The 19847-nt window shown below is 40.8% G+C and overlaps 2 protein-coding genes across 3 annotated transcripts; both read right to left on the bottom strand.

The window, feature by feature from the left end:
* Positions 1 to 4212: 4212 nt before the first annotated feature.
* On the bottom strand, positions 4213 to 8814 carry macc1 (MET transcriptional regulator MACC1). Its single transcript, XM_061289292.1, has 5 exons — positions 8655 to 8814; positions 7561 to 7671; positions 5464 to 7484; positions 5183 to 5371; positions 4213 to 5045 (listed from the first exon to the last, which is right to left on the bottom strand). The coding sequence occupies exons 2-5, from the start codon at positions 7661 to 7663 to the stop codon at positions 4842 to 4844; spliced, it is 2517 nt and encodes an 838-aa protein (XP_061145276.1). The 5' UTR covers positions 7664 to 7671; positions 8655 to 8814; the 3' UTR covers positions 4213 to 4841.
* Positions 8815 to 13518: 4704 nt separating this feature from the next.
* Positions 13519 to 15632, bottom strand: sp8b (sp8 transcription factor b). 2 transcript variants are annotated; one of them, XM_061289294.1, is made up of 2 exons: positions 15191 to 15632; positions 13519 to 15091 (listed from the first exon to the last, which is right to left on the bottom strand). In XM_061289294.1, the coding sequence occupies exon 2, from the start codon at positions 15056 to 15058 to the stop codon at positions 13751 to 13753; it is 1308 nt and encodes a 435-aa protein (XP_061145278.1). In that variant the 5' UTR covers positions 15059 to 15091; positions 15191 to 15632; the 3' UTR covers positions 13519 to 13750. The 2 variants fall into 2 exon arrangements, with proteins under 2 accessions (XP_061145278.1, XP_061145277.1); XM_061289293.1 differs by having other exon boundaries at positions 15383 to 15631.
* Between the last annotated feature and the right edge of the window lie 4215 nt (positions 15633 to 19847).

The raw sequence follows: 19847 nt of genomic DNA, 5'->3' as shown, positions 1-19847 counted from the left end.
CTGCCAATAAGAAAGGGAATCTCCCTTAGGCAAGGCATTCCCATTTAATGAAGGTTGATGTACTGTAGTGGAAGTTGACACACACTAACTAACTTTTCCCTTACATTTTGTTTTAGAAGTGGAAATTCAGCGTGTGTGTTTTTGGCTCCTCAGCTGCAGTTAAATCCTCAAACCTGGAGCGTAGTGAGCCGTGCCTTCTGCTGTCTATAAAAGCTCGGCGGCATCCAGCAGACCACACACAAACGTTCACCCGGGCCGCTGCAGCAGGCTGACCAGTGCAGTGACCCACGCGATGAAAACGTCTGAGTTACAGTAGCTTTATCGCGGCTTTGCTTTAAACAGGTGCTGCGTTGGGTTTACAAAATGCTGCGTTTGTGTAAAGCTCTCGGAATAAAAAAAAAATAAAATCGGACAGATTTATCTACTGGGCAACATATCAGTGCAACAGTGGTGTTTTTGTATTGGTGGGGCACAGATGAATTCCAATGTATCTTCCAAGGGAAATGTTATAAATAAAAAATAATCCCTGAGTCATTAGAACAACATCACAAGCGGGATCAAATTTTGATTCCGTACTAGACAAACTGTAGACACATAAATCAACAGAATCGCCCCTTAATCTTTTTCCTGGTTACATAACACATTTGCATGGCCTCTTGTTGCTAAGCGAAATTGATGTGGCAAAATCACTTGTGCCTAAATATCAGCCATGTTAATTTATAAACAATAGCCCGCTGCTCTGTAGTGAATATAAAATATATATTTTTTAAAGACGTCCTAATCCAAACACTATATATTTATTTTGCAAGCAATAGATTCATAATCAAAAGTCGAAAAAGAAAACACGTCCAAGAAGCAACAAGCGGATGTTAACCAATGTCATTCCGATGATGAAAACGTAGTTAACATTCCAGCAATTTGACTTACGAACTTGGTCACGGAATGAATCAAACTCCTAAATCAAATCACGGCGAATCAACTGAAGATGTGAGGGCGAGTGTGTCACGACTCGGGGAATGATCTGGGCGGAGGAGGGTCTCCCATCTCTCGCCAAGAACAACACAGCAGAAGATCCTGCTGACTTCTATATTAAATAGCCTGGAATCTTATCTTTTTTCGTTTTGTCATTCCACTCGTTGGGTCGAGGGTTCAGAACGGACGAGCATATCCCATAATGCATCGAGAGACGTGATTATAAATGATGCGAGGTTGGTCCGTGAACTGCAGCTGCATCTCTGCTCACCTCTGCGACCTCTTCTTCCTCCTTTCCCTTCTCCTCCTCCTCACCCAGGACACAATGGGCTACCTCTCTAGCGATGTTGTTTTTGGAACAGGAACCCTTCAGCCTGCCTTTGGTTGACACAAATTAGCCAAGGACACATCCTTTGAGAGATTTACCCCCAAGCGCTCAGCTGATTGTAGATTTTTTGTGTATTTGCTCTTGGGAGTTGTGTTTATTTTCACTCATCATGGAGGAAGTTGTGTGGTCACCCAGCTGGGCATGTCATCAAGGCGTGATGTCATTCAAGCTTGATTATCACCTCGAATAATTTGAAGCAACAGCTTCAAGTAGTGTGAGGTTCTTCTGGGTAGGTGCAAACGCTTCAAAATTGTGAATTAGTTTGTTAACGAGAAATCACACCAAGATTTAATGTTGCGACTGTAGCATTGGTGTCAAACATAAGGGCAGAGGGCCCGGTCTGGCCCACCACATTATTTTATTCGACTATATCTGAGTTGACTGACTCTTTGAAAGACGGCGATAACATTTCGACTAGTTGCCAGTTAATTGCCAGGAAGATATAGACAAACTATTTTCACATTAAACAACCTTTTTGTCACTATCATCAAATTCGAACAAACAAGTGAAATAATAGTGTGGACTGCACATATTAAGCACTAGACATTGCAAATAGGCCAACATATGAATATAAAAGAAATAATAATAAAGCCTACTGGACGACCTTTTACTCAAAGTCAGCTGGGAACAATAGGCGGTGGCAGTTCATCAATCCGAGACTTTACGATGGCAGGCATGTGTGTTATGGAAACTCTCACATTGCTGATTATCAGCATACCTCAACGCTAACCCTGTTGACTCCATCTGGTTTTTAGATCACTGGTGGACTAGGAGTGTCACGCTTGGTGCATCAGGCCTGTCAGCAACTACGCTCTCTGCACATCCCCCACACCGTCGCTGTACACCTGACAAAACTTTTGACCACCACATAGGATTACATTGGATCCAAATAAGAAGGAGCTGATTCAGGGCTTTATAAATAATTTGGACTCCTTTTAACATGGTTTCACTGACTGATTCTCCGCTGATGTTTCGCAAAGCTCAAAGGGCTCATTTGTGTGCTTCGTTTCATGAAATTCAACTTCTGTAAGACCGCTAGATGGAAAAAGTGAGAGAAAAGTCAAGCGGCCAGGATGTGGACAAAGATTACTCACAAAGCTGCTCCGAAACGCTGCCAAACACTTCACGTTGTATTTTTTTTTTCTTTCTTTCTTTCTTTCTTTCAGTGAGTCATGTGGTAATGGAGCTTCCTCCTTCCCAGCGGTGGTCATTGGAAGAGGCTCCGTGCAGGCTGTTAGTCAGAAGAAAGGCATCGCACACCTTGTAACACCGCAAAAATGCTGCTAACTCTCAATCGTATGTTTCAGGGATTTTCTGAATGGAACAAAAGAATAATCTTGGTATGTTTTTAAAAAATGAATGCTTGAGGAAGCGGCAGTACTGAAAGAAAATCCACAAAGCACAGGGAAAAAAAAAAAGAAGCACACTCCTCGCAGGCCACAAACTATGTTCAAACACTGCGACTCTTATCACTACCCCCCCCACACACTTTTAATCAGGTTGACTCAATCCTCCCTGATAAATGAAGTGCATGCTTATTAACTGGTATAATGTTTTTCTCCCCACCCACCTGACTTTTCTAATTACCCAACTTGCTCAGCTTTCACGTCATCCATTACTAGATTGTTAGGGTGTAAAGTAAAAGAGGGTGGGTGTTGTGGTAGGAGTCTCCATCACAGCCTCCGCAGTGAGCATAAATCAGCAAGCTAATAAATTGAAAGCCAAATGACTTCTTGGCCCCAACATATATCATGGAATCATGGCGGCAACTCAAATGAAGCCTGGTGCACCCAAGGGGGACAGAGGAATGCTTCTGTTCATACAAAGTGATTTGTGGATGGCTCCCAAGTTTGTTGGCTGCAGAAAGCAGCCTACCACAAACTTCCAAGCTCACTTATCTTAATTTGCAGTGGCTCGTTACTCCATTATAGCTTCGAGTTTGCAGCAAATCTTCAAAATGGGATTTTAAATCTGCTGATGCGGATATTAAGGAACTATACTAATATTATTCTTTATTATGCCCTGGTAGATAATTCTGAACAGCTCAGAGTTATTCGATATAGTTTGAACAATGGCGCCATCACCTGGTTAAAACATGTCATGACATATTTTGAGCGTCTTTTTTTCATCTTCAATAAGGAGACCGAAACCTGTTGAGTTAAAAGAAATATATGCACTATATTATTAAAATACAGTGACCATATAAAAATTGACCATGCAAAATTCCTAAGTTGTATTTAATAACTTTAAACGTCACGTCTGTCGACCGGAAATACTTAACGAGGTGTGCGTAAGCTCCAGGCTTTTTCCGAATGACGCACACCTAGAAAGTATGCAAAGGCGGCTTATTTGAAATCGACTTTTAGAGTTTCAACTGTGTTTGCAATGTAAGTAAGCTTTACACTCTACTCAAACCTCAGCATTGATCACTAAAGTGTTTTATTTAGTCAATTCTAAAATAAACCTGAGTGTTATTTGGCCAAATCCTGTTTTGCATTTGTTTGCCATCATTTTACACACCTCTGATGCTTGTTTTTATGTCTTTAATGCATATTTTTAGTACTTTTAAAAAAGCCTTTTTTTTTAGGTTTCAACCACTGTTTAAAAATTACATTATTGTTAAATGTTTTGAACTAAATCCAGTGTGCCCTTGACCTCAATTTCCATTTCTAAAATCACCCAAATCAGTTGGCTCTATTTCCTGTTATAATTTGCAGATTTATTTTGCCTCAGGTGAGTTCCGTCACCCAAAATCAATTCAGTTAAGCAGCGTGTGCTTTCAACTGTAACTGAAGTTTAAATAGTGCTTGCAAAAAGAAAAGCATGAATAAAATCAGACCACTACAGCAACATCGTGTACATACAAAGTCACATTTATTTTCATATTTGATTCCTTCAGATGGTTTATTGCAGTTAATGTTTGTTTCCATCAAATGCAACACTTTATTGAGGATGGCATTACTTGATCCATAGTGCATCTTAAAAATATTTGGCAACATTGTGTATCGGACATTACGGTGCTTTCCACAATGTGATGTTACAAGTACATGTTCATATCTGTTTGGGAGAGCATTTAGGAAATATATAAATCATACAATTTAATGCATGTAAATGACTTTCACATTACTTGGTGTCTCAACAGAGTTGCTGTGTGTTTCAGATCAACTGTTTCAAATATAAGTGATAGAACCTCTACTCAAAAGAAAGTCTGGAAGCGCACAGTAATAATAATAATAATAAAAAAACAATACAACATATGGCAACCATAATTATTTGATTAATGTTAACATTTTATGAGTACAGAAAAAAAGTAAATTTCAGTTTCAGTGCTAAAAAGTTACTGTTAAGTGTTATCTCATTTAGATTAATACAATGTACTGATGAATAAACCGGCCTTCATTATTTTCACTGTTGCAGTTAAAGGGCAAAGACAGTTGATAAACAGAAGAAGTGCAGGGATGGTGCTCTGATTACAAAGTGCTTAGATCTTTGGGTATGCAGAGGCCTGAAAGAGATCAAGGCAGTTGACTGTGATGAGGGCGCCGGTCAGCTGCCTCCACTGTCTGGTAGCGGGGTTCTTCATCTTATCTAGGACCAAGTGAAGGTCTTGAATCATGTCTCTGTAACTGTGTCCGTAACGTTGGCTCCAAGAGAACAGGAAATCGTAAGCAGGTTTCCACATCAACTGTAAGACATTGAGGAACAACAATACAATTTGTGCCACTTTTATGATGTTTTTAAAATGAATCAACAGCAACATATAAGCCAGAGTGTCGTCAAAATAACTGCAGTTGAGAAAAACTGGAAGACGGATAAACTGACCTGAGCCCCAACTTCTCCATTCTTTCCTCTGTGTGGGGCCTCATAGACAGCAATCTGAGAACTGGTCAGCTTTCCCATTTTATCGGCGAGCTCCCTCCATCGAATCCCTACCTCCACAGCGGTTGACAGGATAACCGTATTCTGAATCAGCTGGGCCACAAGACTGATATTGTCCATCTTTAACAGACCCTTAAAAGACAAACACACTAGTCAGATTAATGACAACAAAATCGTAACTGCCGATTGTTGACAATGTGAATGTGAAATATCGTTCTACTTACAGTCATAAGTTCGTGTAGGAATTTCTTGCCACTATTCTCCGCGTGGCAGTCTTCCTTCAGCTTTTCCAGCACACAGGCCACCTTGTCGGCCTCCGTTTCAGCAACTCTGCGAGTAATACTGTCCAGTGACAAATTGTAATACCCTAAGGCATTTGCGAAACCTCTCCAGTTGGTCAGATGCTCCGTGACTAGTGTCTGGATATCCGAGTACATGTATGTAAGCTTCATGAAGGGCAGAGTCATGTTGTCCAGGAGCACCTCTGTGCTCATGCGAATTCCGGTGAAGTCAATCACTTGATCTGCAGTAATGACCTTGACATTTTTGCAATGTATCAAACCAGTTCTCCCCCTGAGGAATGCGATGTACCACTCCTTTCCCTTTGAATTCCCCACGGATCTAACAGTCGCCTTTGATAGGAGAGCCACGGTGTCTCCCTTGAAGTACTCCAGAAGGTAGTCCACACGTGATTGACGGAGAACTGACTTTAGGGCTACACCGTACCATTTTAGGTTCACAGGTCCGTCTTTGAATATAGGGAAATCTGGCGACCGATCCTCGGGAATTGAGGATGTTCTCGACACCTGGACGACTTTTCTACTCGTCTGATTTGACATGCGTTTTTCCGATCGAATGGGTGCGGCTGGAGGCGAAGGGACCTGGAAATGCGCAATGGGGTTGGAGTTTGATTCGGTTATTTGCAGGTCTAACTCAAATGGACCTATGTCTTTATTGCTAGGATAAGATAAGGCCACCGGTAAATGCAGCACTGTTCGTATTTTCAGCTGACTCTGCCTGACTTCTTTCACCTTGTCCTCAAGTCTTATTCTAAACATGGAGCCCTTGACAGTGGTGGTAACAAACAGGTCATGCAGATTGTCAGTCCTAAAGTGATGCACTCCCCAGAGCTGCAGTACGAGTGGAGGCAGTTGTTTGTTACCTCGACAAATATCTGAAAAGGGAAGCTTTGACGGTACCTCTTTGTGACAGCACACAACTATTACAACCTTGAAAGACGGATGGATGTACCTGGGGCCATAGATGGCAACAGTGATTTGGCGGTGAAGGTAATCCCAGACTGACATAGCCGGGGACTGAATAGCTGAGGCCTCTGCAACTGCTATCACATAAAAATGTGTCTTCAGCTGCTGGAGCTTCATCTGCATCATGTTCTCGACAATGTTACAGTCATTCACTCTAATATAGGGCCCTTCTCGTTTGCAAGACAAGAGTCCGACCACTGTGGTCAGGAGCTGACTCAGCGGGTCTCTCCGTACTTCTCCGGACAGTTTAATTTTCAGGGAAATGGAACTTTTTGTGTTGATGTTGCTGAGGACTACTTCCAGAAGTGGACTCATAGTGGTCATGTAGTTGTTGTTGAGTCCAGGAGGAGGGTCAAGCATTGCCTTCAGTGTTACTTCCTGAACTTCACCAGGAGGGACGTGGCCTTCTGGGACAGAAATACTGATTTCCGAGTCTGGCAGCTGGACTGTGCCTCCATCATGGCCGATTTTGCAGATGACCTGAAAGTTTGAAGCCTGAGTCTGAGCCCATCCGGGACTCTGACTTATCAGATTTAGGTCCAGGCAGGAGCGAGTTAACTGTCGGTGGCTCAGCCAAGCCATCTTATAGGCTTCTCTATCATTTTTTAGCCACTCAAAATCAGGATTTAAAACAGGCTGTGGTGGTTTGAAGATGTCTCCCCTTTTTGGTGCCTTTTGCTCAGAATTTCCATCCAGAAGGTCATTGGCGCTCCTCCATCTCCCCGATCTGTTATCTTTGTTTTTCTTTTCCAGGAATTGCCCTGCGTTGTCCTCATCTGAAGATGTGCTGATAGTGTCCCCATTTTTTGTGTTCAGGTGGTTTATAGTCTCGTGGAATGTGCCGGATGTGTTGGAAATAAGCTTATCTGATTTGCTGTGCACAATGTCATCTAAGAAAGGATTTGACTCAGACAGCTTATTCCAAAAAGGATTTTGTCCTGACTTGTAATAGCTTTTTCTTGTTTGAGGCACATTTCCATCTATTAAAAAGCATAATTTTAGCAATAATTCTGCTTTGAAGACTTTATGATATTGTTTAAAATTTAAAGACATTACCATTCTGATCTTTACCATCCAAAGCATTTTCATCCAGATCAATCAATGTCCCCTCAGATTTGCTTCGTATAAGACTCCCTGCACACGGCAAGGAGTTTGCCATATTTTCATCTGTAAATAGGGGGAAAAAAATAGACTGTGGTAAGAAGAAAATGAATCTGAAATGAAGGCAGTAATGTTGCTTATAGGTCCTTTAGACTCCTCAAATTTATATTAACCTCCCCAAGTTGTAAACGAACAATAAAGTGAACACAACGATCGTGCTAACACGTGAAAACGGACTTCTAAAGGAATGTAAACAAACATTTAGAGCAACACTACATTGTCCTAAAGGTGTTAGACACGTTTCCTCAATTTAGAAGTTTTATTTTGACTTTTAAATGTTTTTTTATTTAATTTGGAAAAAATCCGCGATGTAGTGAACCCGCGATAAACGAAACGCGAAGTAGCGAGGGATCACTGTATCAGCATTTTTCTACATTACATACGCACCATTTGTCATCTAGATTTGAGAAAGGAAGTAGTTGCAACTAGGAATACCTGTCACCTATGGCTCAAGTAAATACTTTTCACATAACTACGAAACAACAAAGACTTGACTGCTCAAGTTACTTTTTCTTCAGTACAGAGAGTCTCTTGTAGGGAAACAGTACCCGAAAGTGGAAGAAAGCCTCACTTGTTAGCGTCACGTTGTTGCTCTAAAGAGATTTCAACTCATTCATGACATGCATGTCACAATGAGTCAGTCATCAATAATAATCTTTCTTACTACCAATGCACAAAAACAGGTTCGTCTTGTCAGGCATTCTGACGTTTACAGTCTTTCTGCGCCTCTAGTTGAGAACTGTCCATACTGTCTATTTTCACCACTAGATGTAGCCAATGATTTGAGCAAATATAGTAAAACTGATTTTCATAATATTTTCATATACATTCAAATGAAAGTAGCCCAGGACACAAAACAAGAAGTGTTTCAGCGTCCTGACAGGTGTGTGTGTCCAGTGGTTACACATTAATAACGCTTTAACTGCCTCTTCAGTATCGAGCCATGCTGTATATAACGATGATACTTTAAAACAGAATAAATCTCCCACCGTCGGCATGAGATGTTTGTAGTTTTTCCTCTGCTGCGATGTCAGAAAAAGCTCCAAAAGCATGAACTGTTAGATTTATGAAGCGTGTCCTCGTCACGGTTTCGCTCTGCCTTCACACACACCAAGCATGTTGGGATTGCGAGTCTGAGGAGGGACACCTTTGCCCGGTGGAGGAGGGGCCTGTTCGCTGTGTGGGACTACATCCCCCACAATGCATCTCGGTGTTTACGCAGGAGAGATTACAACACCTGAAACTGAGCGGCGGTTTTGGGGGCTTCTAGATAAGCGTGCCAGTGACGAAATATGTTGCACTGGAAGCTAAAACGTGTGATTTAAATCAAATACATATATTTAATTTAGATACAATAATAATAATAATAATAATAAAAATACAGCAGAGTGCTGTAAATTCTGCTATTCTGGTTCCCCAATAGTACTAAGGAGTTGTCTGTGGAGGATTTTTTTTTTTAGTACTGATTTTACTTTGTTTGGGTATCACTGCTCTTTTGTATGATAAAACCCCAAAGGAAGGTTAACTGGAGTTAACCCCGTCAAGGACAGCAGCCATGCTATCTAATTGACCATTTACTCATTAACTACACGAAGGCTGGCATGTTTATAATCATGCACAGGGCCATGATTTTTTTTTTGCAAGCTATATATGATTTAACTACATATATTTGTGCATATGATGATACGTAAAATGGCACTTCATATTAATACAGTTGAAAATCTTATTCTGCATTTAAATTGTAAATTAATTATGTATTAGCGCATGGCTTTATTCACCTGCAGACAATGGCTTACTTTAATTCAAATTTCATCCATCAATGCGATCAATAAGTAGTCTTAGAACGCTTTTCAGCATTTGGTGAACGCATCCAGCCTTGCTTCGTTTTTGTTTTCAGTTTGCAAGAAAAATGATCTTAAGGTATTTTCACTTTAGCCACATGGTGGTGCCAATGCACTAACATTCCTTTAATTCCCAACGGTCATGCTTTTTGGTTTCACTGAGTCAATATGGAGACCAACTCTGAATCAGTTAAGTTAATTCATAGCATCACAATAGTCAACAACAGTGCAATGTAAGGCTTTAAAATCGTGCCCAGTGTCTAAGTTGAAACTATCTATACTGTGTTGTATTAAGTGGAACCTCCAAATATGGACACAATCTGTTGTAAGTTTTTTAAAATTTCAAAATATGTTTTACCATATGATATAATGAAAAAATAAAAGCAAAGAAAAACTCACTGGTGGATTAAAATGTTAATGGTTGCTTTTTGAGGTGAAGTTTCACAAGATTTGCCAATGCGCATGATAAGTATTGTTTTTTAAATGTGTATTTGAGAGATTTTTTTTAATGGCTGCCCTAGTATGATAAAGGTTGGGAAATAAAGGTCGTATAAATTAAATAAGATGGAGCCCAATTACAGTCACTGAAAAAGAAAATACATTTTTATTTTATATCTGAGAATACTTTTCCATTGCAACTCTTCAGCTGGTTGTTTCACTCATTTTAAAATAGTACCCTGTCAGAGTTAGTACGAACACTCTGACTTGTTTTAGTACTTTGAATGTTATCCAAAACTCAAGATCAGTCCATTTGGTAGCAGTGGTAGTTACCAAGCCTGTGATTTTGTCTGGGAAAAGAGTTGCAACAGTTGATCTTGAGACTGTTGCTTGTGTTTCAATTGACTGGGTCAATATGTGGTTTGGCTGGAAACACTATTCACATCTAACTGCTATGTTCTTCATCCACGATTGGCAGCCTTCTGATCCTTGTGGAGAGTTGGTGTTGATGACGATATACCCTCATCGGTAAGCTGACTGCATATGTCCAGAGAGGATCTCAGTTGACCCAACATGTAATGGCTTCATGTTTTTTTTAAATAGACGTTTTTGAGTGTCACCTCTGACCTTTTTTGTTATTATATCTGTATCCTAGGCATAGAGTAATGGCATTTGATTTTCAGAAAATGAAGCATTAACATTTTCTCTTGACACTTTTGGTGTGGATGGATGTACTGGTGTGAAAAATTGAGATAATAAGACAACTTAAATCTTTAACATTAATGCATAAAGACGCAAATACATTTATAATTTTGACATGAGAGGGTCAAAGTTGTTTTGTTGCAGCATGGGTTAGCACTACTGCAAATTACTTCTTTGTAGCTATTGGTAGATTTATTCTTGTTTGACAGCATCAAATAACAGGATAATTATGTGTTATTTGAAAACAAAACTTGATTTCGGTGAGTTTTGTCAAAGTTAAAAATTGATCCGAATTTACATAGTTTGCAAAAGCATTTTAAACGATAGAGGGCGCTAAAAGGTTGCATATTGAAGTAGACGCGCACGTTCATCCTTTCAGTAGAGAATACTTTAAAAATGTATTTATTGGAATGTATAAATACCGCCTTTAACACCTAGATATTCTTTCTTTCGCGTACTCTGCAATTATAGTTCTTAAAGTTTTTGTTACATTATTATCTCGTGTTCGAGGTATTGTGCAACACAAATAGCCATACAGCATGCAGAGCGCAAATTGAATTCGCCTTGATGTTTATAATCACGATGATAAAATTGAAATTAAATTAAAAAATCAAATACATACTGGTGTCTTTATAAAATGATATATAGAGCAATTACTAGAAATTGTTTGCTTTAATAGGTGAAACTTGGCCAGTTTTGTCCACTTTACTCTTGAATACAAAGCTGATGTAAAAATTGAATTTACAAGGGAAAATGTAAGTAGTTTACATTTATTTGCATTAAGTCAAAATAAGATTCGCAGACCCCGGCTGCAGCCGCCAGGTACGTGCATGTTCTCAATTCATAAAATGCGTTAGTGTTGTCACTTTTTTTGATTGGGCAATTAACAGTGTCACTTGGGATAAACGCTTTTTTCATGACTGAATTATTTTAAATAGATATAATCTCAGTACGTTTTCAATATACGACAAAGCAACATTCACAACCAAAATTAAAATAGTGTAAATGAAGTCAAACTTGAAATAAAAATTTAGAGCACTCACACATAGAGCTGCTAATACATTGGCCTAAAGGAATTTTCATAAACAATAAATTAAGTCAGCCCAAATAGCTATGTATTTTCATTTTTTGATACTTAACCCCATATGCAGTTATTGAAACTGAATACAAAATAAGGCCCCGTTAATGTAAAATATAAAGTAAGTAAATATAAGTAACCCATCTTTAAAATGGTTCAAAATAACATACAGAATGATTTCCCTTCATAGAAAAAAATAACTCATTGCCAATCGTTTAATCGACCCAACAAAGTGATTCTCAGTCCATACTGACTTTATTGAGTGGCTCACATAAAAAGCCATTCTCAGAAGGAGAAAAAAAATGACATCATTGTAAAATTAAAATCACTTTACAACATGCTTACTTAAATAAAAAAAACAAAAACAAACAAGACTGGGTAATCTGTAACTCATTTCCAAACCTTACAAATAAATTCAAAAGTGCGCCTAATCATATAAACCCCTAAATACAAGAAAGGTCGTGGTTAAATAGAACTCCCCACAATACATTTTATAACATGTCAAAGCAAAAAAATTCAAAGTACATCTCCGTATATTTTCAAATATTTACTAGAGTCCATATACAACTAGAAATAGCTATACAAAATCGTCTCCTGGACAAATACATTACTCACCTTTGACATGGGCGTATATATTCTAACCTACATGGTTCAATATTTACAGACATTTTGCAGTCACACGATCGACCTCCTCAACTGCAAACTTGCCTTGACGCACATGTGGATTGGACACAAACTGTGTGTGTGTGTGTGTGTGTTGGGAGTGTGTGTGTGTTTTGTGTGTGTGATGGTCAGATATAATAAAACCACCCCATAATTATATTCCTTTTATTCCACACCGAGCTATGTTAATCTCTCCTTCTCAATTATATAAAGTGCCAGAGTTTGCCCGTGAACAAAATGTATGACAGCACAACTTTTTGCAACCCCTCCAAAAAATGCACAATAAGGCGTGAACCAAACTTTCCCCTCCACTTTTACACGAGGATATTTCTATTAGAACAGCAACATGTCAGTTTAAAAAGAAATGTATTGTTTTTTCCCCTAAATAAACGACACGCATGATGGAGCATTGCACTGTTATCTTCACTGTCACGTTTTTTTTTTTTTCCAATAATGCATCTAGGCCTATATTTTCCCCAATTAATGACATGGACTTTTGAACGCTTAGTATCATGTACTCAATTATTAGTGTACTGACCTAATTTCACGATAAAATACACTTATTATGGAGCGTTGTGCGGAAGTCAGCCCCCCCCCCCCCAAAAAAAACGTAGGGGCCTATTTTCTCAATACAAATGGATCGTTGTGGATACATGAGTGTATACACATTAATTTTTCAACAGGAAAAAGAGTGAATTCCTATTTTCTTAAGACATGATCGTTTATGTTTCAAAATAAGCCCATTCTTTCAACATTGTTTATTGTAATTTTGCATACAAAAAAAATGTATAGGTTTATTCTCTTACAAAAGAAATTCATTATTGTGCATATACTTTAGTATAAATACACTTGAATGCCCTTTCGTAAAAACTGTTTTGGTTGATTTTAAATTAAATGAAGTTTTATGCATACACGAAATGTTATCCACTGTCTTTAAAAATGGATTATGGACAAATGCACTATAGCTCATTATCTTAATAAATATATTGTGGATACGCCAAAGTATATTGCCTAGCATGTCACTATTGGGAAATGTATAGGCCTATTTTATTCATGACAGTTGCGATGGTACAAGTGCACCAAAGTAGAGGATAATTCAAGAAATATGTTGGCCTTTTTTGATGAAACATCCACCAAAGTATTGTATAATCTTCAAGTCCGAGATAATCCCAAAGGCCAGACGGTGGAACTTTGTGCACATATGAGAAACGTCTAAGCCAATATTTTCACATTCTCAACGACACCCGTGATGGAGCATTACGCACACAGTACGTACAGTAATGTCCGCCACTGTCATGTCTCTGCAGAACATCTCCCGACACTTTCTTGTGGTTCACACACTTTAAACGACATTCAAGCAGAGTTAGAGGCCATTCATGCCCACCACACCCTGTCTCGCCTCGGCCGGGTGCAACAGGTCCGGGGAGTGGCACCGGGGGCTCCCCGGTGCGCTGTGCTCGCTATCGGTATCGCTCCCCCTCTTACCCCCGCTGCCTCCAGAGCCCGAACCCGCCGACCCACCGGCGCTGTGAGTCTTGACGTGCTTACTCAGGTGGTCGCTTCGCATAAACCTCTTGTTGCACACCGGGCAGGCGAACCTTTTCTCCCCGGTGTGCGTGCGTAAGTGTCGCTGGAGCTCGTCGGAGCGCGTGAAGCGCTTGCCGCAAAAGAGCCAGTTGCACACAAACGGTCGCTCGCCGGTGTGCCAGCGCAAGTGCGCTTTGAGGTGGGACGTTTTCCCGTAAACTTTCCCGCAGCCCGGGATGTGACAACTGTGGAGGCCCTTCCTCCGGAGGCTGGCGCCAGCCGGTCCCAGTCTCTCTGCCTCCTGACAGTTGGGACAGTCGCAGGTGGCTCTGCCCGAGTAGCGCCGCGCCGATGACCTCGGGGACGCCGCTAAGGAGGCGGGCGGACCCCCTGAGAGCATGGCACCCCCCGCACCGGTTAACGGAGATGGGGTTGTGTCCGGGTACGAGGAGAGCACCGGTTTGAAGCCGTCCATCAGGTGCTGGCCGGTGGACAACAGGTGCGGAGAGGGGTTAGTACTGAAGGCTGAGTGACTTAAAGTGGAATATTCAGAATTATATCCGCCCAGGGGAGAGTGCAAGGACGTCTGCAGTCCACCGGAATGTAACGACGTCTGTAGTGCTGCTCCGTTGGGGTTCTGAACGTCAATCCAGCCGGCTCCCACGTCCCACCACGCGGATGCCCCTGTGGTCCCCACCTCTCCGGCGGGGATGCCGGGATGAGACGACTTGAACCACGACTCGTACGGGTGCGCCACGCTCATCCTCGGGTAGATGCCCTGCAGGCTGTCCACGGACGTGTGCACTTTGGAGATGAACATCGGCTGGTGGCTCGACTCCTGCGAGCCGTTCGACACGGACGCTTGGAACACGGAGTAGTCGTTTCCAAAGTGCGAGCCGGGTGAGGCGCCGGACGTGAGGGAGAAGGCGCTGGAGCCCGTGGAGCCGTTGGAGGAGAACGAGTCCGAGATGGCCGAGCCGTTGCGGGACACCCCGAAGCCGGACAGGCCGGAGCCCAGACTGCAACTGCTGGCGGCGGCTCTCTTCCATGGGTGGAAGCCTTTCCCGAAAGAGGAGGAATTATCCGAAATGGTGGAAGGCGAAGGGCTCGGACTCCCTATTTTGTTACATGTTGCAGCCAACATGGCTAAAGGAGTCGATCCCAACCTCGGCTCCTCCTGAAGGGACACAAAAGCAGCAAGTTAGCGAGCGCACTGATTTCAACATGCGATGAACAAAAAAAGACGCCTTGAATCTTGCATCAGCAATCTGCGTACCTGGACAAACTTTTACAAACAAGAGAAGCGCACCAGACACAACTTTATTCCCATCTACCGAAAATAGAAGCCAAGCACTGACTTTGCTGTAACTTTGCCCCCAGATTTGAAAGTGTAACCCCCAAGCAGGAGAGGAGCAGCCAATGACAAGAACTAATTGAAGCAGTAAGAAAGTCCTTTTCGGAGACTCACCCCTAGAAGTGAAGTTGCCATCACACACACAAAAAAAAACCCACAGCCCTCCTCTAGAGGATCTTTTTATATTTATGAATCCAAGCAGCGTTTTTTTCTTTTCTTTCCTTTTCTTTTCTTCTTCTTTTTTTTTTTTAGAGGTGAGCAATACAATGATGCGTTCCGCCCATTCTTCCACGGTCCCGCAGCTCCTCTCCGGCTTTGAAGTGGCGCTGTGACACGGGCGTCCAATCAGCGGCTCCAGCGTGCCGCGCGGCCGCCGCACGGCCCCGTGAGGTCATCAATAGACAGGGCTCTCCACCCCCCAGGCCGCCCCCTCCATAATAAAAGACAGCGGAAGGAAGGTAAAGTTAAATGAGAGTGAATAAGGAGGGAGGAATTAGGGGGCCACTTATTGAGATTTTTTACAGAACATCACTTTCCATAAATTAGAAGAAAACTGCTTCAAGGGAGGATGAGCATGAGGGCGTCAATAAATGTTTTTCATTAAAAAAGAAAAAATCTCACTCCTTTTTGCTTACAGATGCAAAGTATCATTAACTACACGTTTCTCATCTATACTAAATAATCCTCCGAAAGTGTTTATTTAATCACGACATCTTTTTCGCTTTAAATTCAAAGTTGCATGGTTTAAACTTAATATAAACAAACTTGAGCAGCATATAAAGGCAGCTTTGTTCTCCACCCTTGTGATCCTATATTAAAATATCTTTCACATAATTGACGTCAATTACGTTGGCGCTTTTGAGTATATGGTACACATTTTGCAAAATTAAAAAAAAAAGAAGAGTGCCGGTTGGTAATAATGTTGGCGTCTCGATTATTTATGGAAATAAACGATTGCACTACATGGCTCAAGCTGGGTAGCAAATATAAATATTGCTTCTGTTGAATGGGGTTCACTGACATTCCCCCCCCCCCCCCCGAAGACCCTTAAGTAACTTAGGGGCAAAAGCGTGCGTGCAGCGTTTAGATGCACGCCACTCTCGTTCGACTCTGCTTTGCATGCAGCGCGTACTGGAAGCGTACATTTCATTTGAATTTCAAATTTAATAACACGGGAGGTTTTTAATCATCTGCACTTTTATTTGTTTGATATTAACATGCTTATTGACCGGCTCTGTTGACCAGCTTGGTCATTACAGGACAGGGAAAAGTTAATTAAAACGACCAGGGATTATTCATCACATCATCTGCCTTGGCCATGTCGCTTCCTTTATTACACAGCGTGATAGATGGACCGCCTGATTAATTCTTGTGTTTCTTCCATTGGACACAAGCTTCCCCCCAGTATTAATTCACACTACTTTGCTCACAGGTGTATAAAAAATGTTACCGTTATATATATATGTAAAAGATGTCGCACAGGTGCAAATGTTGAAAAAGGCGGATTTAGATGACGTTGCATCATGTTCTAAACGTGTTGCTAATGCCATACTATTTATTGTTTGACATACATTAGGCCTAATTACATTGTTATTATTATAATATGTATTTTAAACTTTTTTTTAAAACAACATATATAAGACTGATTATTTTTTTTTGCAATACAAATCGGGAGCGACCGTTTATTTGCACGTTGTTAGGATTAAAAATCTTAAAATTTAACATATTAGAAAATCCTATTGTAATGTAAATATATATTAGACTTAGTTCGTTGTGGACTGCGCATTCATTAAAAATACCCCCGATGGCGATTAAGAGGTAAACAAACGATCGATGACTTTGGCTGGTAATACTACTGTGACAATAATGTCAAAATTAAATATAATAAATAAATAAATAAAAGCTACATACCGTTCTCCTGCGCTCCGTTGCGCACCGATCAGTGTTGTCTTTCAGCACGGCACAACCCCATGCGGGCTGTATGGGGCAGTGTGACTGTGCACAGTGGACATAAATGATACACTTGTAATTCCTTTAGCTCTAAGTTAGAAGACATTCCGCCAACCCCCTCCATTACAATATGCAAAGTTGATGCCCTGTAAAGAAAAAAAAAAGAGGTAGTAAGAAATAAATATGTTTAGTTATGTATAATTGGGGGTGATTCCATTTTTGAAATAAATCCATTACAAGAGTGAGTCTTGCACATGAGGCTGTGGTGCAAGGGGGTGTGTTGAGGGGGAGTGTGGGGGTGCATGCTGGGCCCTTGGTGACAAATTAGCAAGTGATCATTGCAGCAAGGCCCAGGTCAAAGGTTGGCGTGACAGCCAGTATGTTGCTTCTGTGAAGAAGCAGTGAAAAAAAAAAATCTAAGAATGCCTCACTCGCATCTTCAGTGGCCTGTTAGTGTTCAGATGGTGCACAGGTTGCTGCGATGGCTGTAACTGTAAGCCACCCCGAACAGATGTCCCCATTGAAGGCTTTCTTTGGGGCTATATTACCGCCATGACATCAAACTCCAAACCTGTCCCCTTGGCCGCCATAATGAGCGACTTATTCCGGGCCGCTGAGCACGAATAAAGTGGGTGCAATATTGCGTGCGGCACAATCGCCGCACGCACAAAACAACTGGAGCCGTGGCTGTCGACTCGACACTTTGATGAGGAGCTTTGTGGAGGAAAGTAAAAAAACTAACTCGGGGTCATCACTTGTGGCGTCACAGTATAGTCCTTATCTACTTTCCTGCTTATTGAATGAGTTTTAATCTCCATAACCACAAATACAGGATTCCATGAGTTTTCCACTTTTGTCTGAGGAAGTTATGCCTAATTATTTGATATTCTTATTGATCCAGTATTGATGACAGAATGTACAATAAATCAGTTGCTAAGTCATGGCATCCTGCAATATATCGCTGTTTAATTAAACAGGCCTCATTCTCACACAGTATGTCAGCCTGAGTCAACTGATATGACATCATTTTTACTGTATTTTATTCGTCATAAGTTCAGTGATAAATAGGTGCCTTGGCTCAATAAAGGAAGTGAAAGATTGCGCTTGGATACCCCAATTAATCATATTTGGTGCTTTATAAAGGGATCTACTTTTTAGTGTTAAAAATGGAACCTATGTTATAACTGTAATTACTTCAAATTGTGCTTTGTTGGTATAATTTAATTGTTATCTGAACTCTGTTGCTAAACAAAACAGCAGCATCCAAGTATGTTGATCAACCGGCTGTGATGAATGAAAATGTCGCAACCATTTCTCGTGTTGGATATTCTGATGTTTTAAATTATTGCTAATATTGTTAAACACGATTAAAGATGAAGCTCCGTCCACATCTACAGTTGAGTAAATAAACTCATCTGGCGATTATTTCTAATTTTAAAATTTAATGGAATGTCAAGGGTTGGAATCTCTGACAGACTGAATGAATGGATGAATTCATTGACGTAATACCAAATAATACGCACTGTTGCTTGTTTTTGTTATTTTTCCTCAACATTTTTTTTTTTGCTGCTTCTTCACCAGGAGGTTTGGTGGGAAGAGCAGATGTCCACGGAGCTGCCAAGAGGGTCCAGAAAGAAAGGATGCTCAGACACAAGGGCCCCAAATGGTGTGACAAAGGATGTGCAGGAAGGCCCTCTCCGCCTGGGTGAGCCCCAGAGAGGGTCCCCTCCTCTGCCAGCCCGTGTGAGCCAAAGCCTTGTGCTCCTCACCACGACCTTGAGGTGAGACAACAACATGCAATCAAACACATGCATGACCAAACAACTGCAAATGAAGGTGAAATTTTATCTTGTGCAGTCTAGTCTGCCTTTGAAAAAAACTATTTTTGTGATAGAAAAACACATTTTTATTGGCATTTGTGATTTATAAATAGATTTTTTTATAGTGTATTATCTTCCATTGCCTAAAACATTACAACTATACATTATAATTTAGTCTAACAAGTCAGTAACTGTCTTTGTTTGAACTGTCAATCATAAGCAACATGCTTATGATTCCTTCCGCACATTTAAAAATCAATTAGTATCAATTATTCTTAAAAAAAGGTTATCTATGTGTTTATATAACAAATGGCGTAAAACATTTATCTAACTTTTTTTGTGTCACACAAAATTTTTAATCATTTACTGAAAAAAACTCAAACAATATCGTTTTAAAAGCACCGATAAAATAATACTTTTCTTGGTATGCTGGATGATGTCAACACGTATTATTTTAGTGACCGCTAGTTTTTTTCTTTCATAGCTACTCTACTTAAATTATTCCCCATCCATTCCCCCCCGCCCCCCAAACGAGATGACCGTGTCATGAGGCCTTGACCGTGTTCCAAGCACAGGTGTGCCGCCTGGCCCAAAGTGAAAGGGATGCGGTGAACCATAAACAATGATATAAATGTCTGACAAATAAAATGGCTAGTTAACAGTCTTTTGACTGCTCTAACCTCTCAGCCTTTTGTCGAGTATCGATCAGACAGCTGTTCCCGGCTTTGTGCGGCAAGGCGGGAGCTTCTGGTTTCTCCCGCACGGATGAATGAGAGCTGCCAAAACACTTTTCTCCTCATCTGTAGTAC

Source organism: Syngnathus typhle, linkage group LG10, assembly GCF_033458585.1.
Source record: "Syngnathus typhle isolate RoL2023-S1 ecotype Sweden linkage group LG10, RoL_Styp_1.0, whole genome shotgun sequence".
Classification (NCBI taxonomy): domain Eukaryota; kingdom Metazoa; phylum Chordata; class Actinopteri; order Syngnathiformes; family Syngnathidae; genus Syngnathus; species Syngnathus typhle.
Note: the sequence above shows the minus strand (reverse complement) of the source record. Positions and strands in the feature narration are given on the sequence as shown.